Raw genomic sequence first — 3,208 nt, 5'->3', positions numbered from 1 at the left:
TTGACAGTGGAGAATACTGGTGTGAACTGGGAGGAGGAAAGAAAACCAACACTGTCAACATCACTGTCACTGGTATGTACATAGTGAAATGCCTATTTGAAAAAAAACACTGTGAGACGAGCCTCTTCGGAGAGTTGCAGGAGGGTTTCAGAGAATATTAATATTACCATTGTCCATTGCACATTTATAGATCTGCTCAGAAATCATGTCAAACTCACCTCAGGTATCATCAGGTTTTTTTGATTTATAAAACACATGTTCTTCAGCTGGTTCTGTGATCCTGGAGAGTCCTGTCCTTCCTGTGATGGAGGGAAAAGCTGTGACTCTGAGCTGCAGAAACAAGACGACTTCCTCCAACCTCACAGCTGATTTCTATAAAGATGGCCACTTCATGGAGAGCAGCTCTACAGGAGACGTTACCATCCCCAGTGTTTCAAAGTCTGATGAAGGACTCTACAAGTGCAGAATCTCTGATGTTGGAGAATCACCAGAGAGCTGGTTGGCTGTCAGAGGTGAAACATACCCATGTTATCAAAGATTAATTGTTTCTTGCTCAAATTCACAATTCTTTCCCACAACGGTTTGCATCATACTAATGTGAAGGTCCATATGTTAAAGCCTGATAGAAGTATTACAAATTATGCTTTTTAAAACCTGACAACTGTGACCTGAGTCTCTGATGTGGTTTTCGGGTTAAGGCTGATAAATTAGAGGTGATGCTGAGGTCTGAGGACCTCTGTTTACATTTTCAGAGAAATGTTGAATGCCAATTCCAAGTGCATATATTTTGCAGTATTATGATCATGTCTCATACACAGCACAAAATTATCTCTCCAGAAGCTCATGAGGAGCCTATCTCTTCTCCTGCCCCTGACCCTTACCCTCATCTTCATCATGGCCCTCAGCTCTACCTGCTGCTCTGCACTGACCTCGCTGTTAAAGTATTTTTGATTCTGATTCTGATTTCTTGGTGGCTCTACTGGCGTTGGTCGGACTAGTGTGAGTGGGAAACATCCAACAACCATCACAGGTACAGAGAATACAGATGCAGGGAATGTCAGATGGAGTCATGAATGCCTTGTGAATCGTAGCACTGAGATGAAAACAGTGAAAACTAATGACAGAATGTCATATGTGTGTGTTCCATGGACACACATTTATCTATGCACATGTGTCAAACAGTTTGCATGAAATTATAAAAAGTCATGGCTTTCAAGCTGTTGAACCTATGTCAAGTGTGTTAAAGAGAATCCAAGTTTTAAGATCCACAAACACAACAAGGAGGTGGAAATAAACAAATTACATTAAGATAATGCACATCTATTCACTGATATAATATTTGTAGGAATAGATTTTTAGAATTTCTTTGAATTAGTTACATTTCTCTGGAAACAAATGAATCTTTTTCCAGTTTTTATTTTTTGTAAATTAATGTCTGCCTACATACCTGCTGTATTCTTCTCATGTTTCAGTGGCAATATATGCTGTTGTTACAAAACCCAGGATGGAGAAAGGTAATTAACTTAACACTGAGAAACACAGACTGCATGTCACATGTTTAATCAAAAGAGTTAGTAAATGGGAAATATATTAGTCAGTATTAAAGTCTCCTGTCTGTAAGGATACAGTTTAGAGCATTGCTTGTGTACAGACATTGCTTTGGTCTCTCAACCAGAAAATGGCGATGAGCACTGAATTGCTAATCAGACGTGTACAATATTTTTAAACATTCATTATTTTTTTTAATTGCAATAGTCTGTGCTCGTTATGTAGGAGTTATATGTCCCCTGTAACAGTTAAAGCAGCTCAGACAAAAACCACCCGAGGAACCCACAGTCAGAAAAAGGCAGATGGGCCCCTCAGTTCACTGAGCAGCAGCTCTTGTGGTGGCTGCTGTTCCAGTCATGTGGGACGCTGTTTGTAAGTCTAGTAGCCACCATGAAACTACCACACCACAATACAGTTAGATTCATTTTTCTCACGGCACCAAGTGAGTGCATGCTCTGTATTTTATAAATGAACAATGAGATCAGATTAGGAATCAGAAAACTCACATATTATAGAAAAGTTGGACCCTTATTATTTCTTTTCTAACAGATACATGGTATGTCGGTTCTTGTGTGTTTTGCAGGTTGCTGAGAGAAAAGACACCTGACCGAAAAAGGGAGAACGCATACTTTTTCTCTAAACCCAACTGCCTGCATGTATATGAATGCAGTTAGGGAGTTATATTCATGACAAAAGACAATGACTTCTCTGTTCATAAGAAAGATATTGAGCAACAGTTTATGCTCATTTGTAAAGATAGTAAATGTGTTGATTACTATTTAATTAAATGTATGACTTGTATGAAGTGGAAATGACCTAAACAGACATGATCATCATCATCCTTATTATCATCTGAGAGTGACAGCTTCAGCTAGTTCACAGCATCATTATCGACGCTGTGAATAACCAAGCTACTGCTGCCTTTAAATACACTCGCTGTGGTCTCTGTGGTCACACACTGTGACAAATGCTGATGTAATACTGACCTGGAAGTTGTTTTAAACAGTAATGTTATAAACCATCAACATCAGGTCAATAAAGACAATCCCACAAATATATAGTGTTTAGCAGCTGATGAGGTTAAGCGAAGTAAGAGGGATCAAATGCAGTTGCAGGATATTGTGTAGAGTGTATAAATAATACAAGCTGACAATAAACTTTTAATAAAACTGTTTTAATAAACTTTCTGTTACTACAATAAGACACTGGAGTTCTTGTTGTAAAGTAACTGTTGAAATAACTGAAAAACATAAATACATATCATCTAAGTAATACACAACTCAAGCCTCAATACTAATTATCATCACAATACAGCAAAAAAAGTACTTCCTTAATATACTGATATATAATATACTTACCATACACACACACACACACACACATATATATAGTGCAGCTTATAAAGCATTTCACAAATCAAAGAAACATTACAGGGTGAAAGAAGTAGCCTTTCCTTGATGCTATCAGTGTTTCCTTCAGCCAGAATTACCAGTAATAGCATTATGTTTGCTGATCTCAATGGTTAAAAGCCTTTTCTCTTATAACATTTATGAAAACTGTTTAACAATGTGAGTGTACAGGTTAAGCAGCCAAACAGGTTCACGTTCGAACACCCTGATCTGTTTAAACGTTAAACGTTATTGCTCGAACAGGACCTTCT

At 37.8% G+C, this 3,208-nt stretch overlaps 1 protein-coding gene across 1 annotated transcript in view; it reads left to right on the top strand.

The window, feature by feature from the left end:
* LOC118337938 (low affinity immunoglobulin gamma Fc region receptor II-b-like) overlaps positions 1–998 on the top strand; it is a 1,295-nt gene extending 297 nt beyond the window's left edge. The window contains exons 2-4 of the mRNA XM_035675101.1: positions 8–72; positions 267–512; positions 838–998. Coding sequence (XP_035530994.1) covers positions 8–72; positions 267–512; positions 838–998 — 472 coding nt within the window. The remainder of the gene's footprint in view (positions 1–7; positions 73–266; positions 513–837) is intronic.
* Positions 999–3,208: the final 2,210 nt, after the last annotated feature.

This window comes from Morone saxatilis, unplaced genomic scaffold (assembly GCF_004916995.1).
Source record: "Morone saxatilis isolate NCDOM2014 unplaced genomic scaffold, NCSU_SB_2.0 Contig4, whole genome shotgun sequence".
Taxonomy (NCBI): Eukaryota; Metazoa; Chordata; class Actinopteri; family Moronidae; genus Morone; species Morone saxatilis.
The sequence above is the reverse complement of the archived record's forward strand: the minus strand, read 5'-3'. Positions and strand labels throughout refer to the sequence as shown.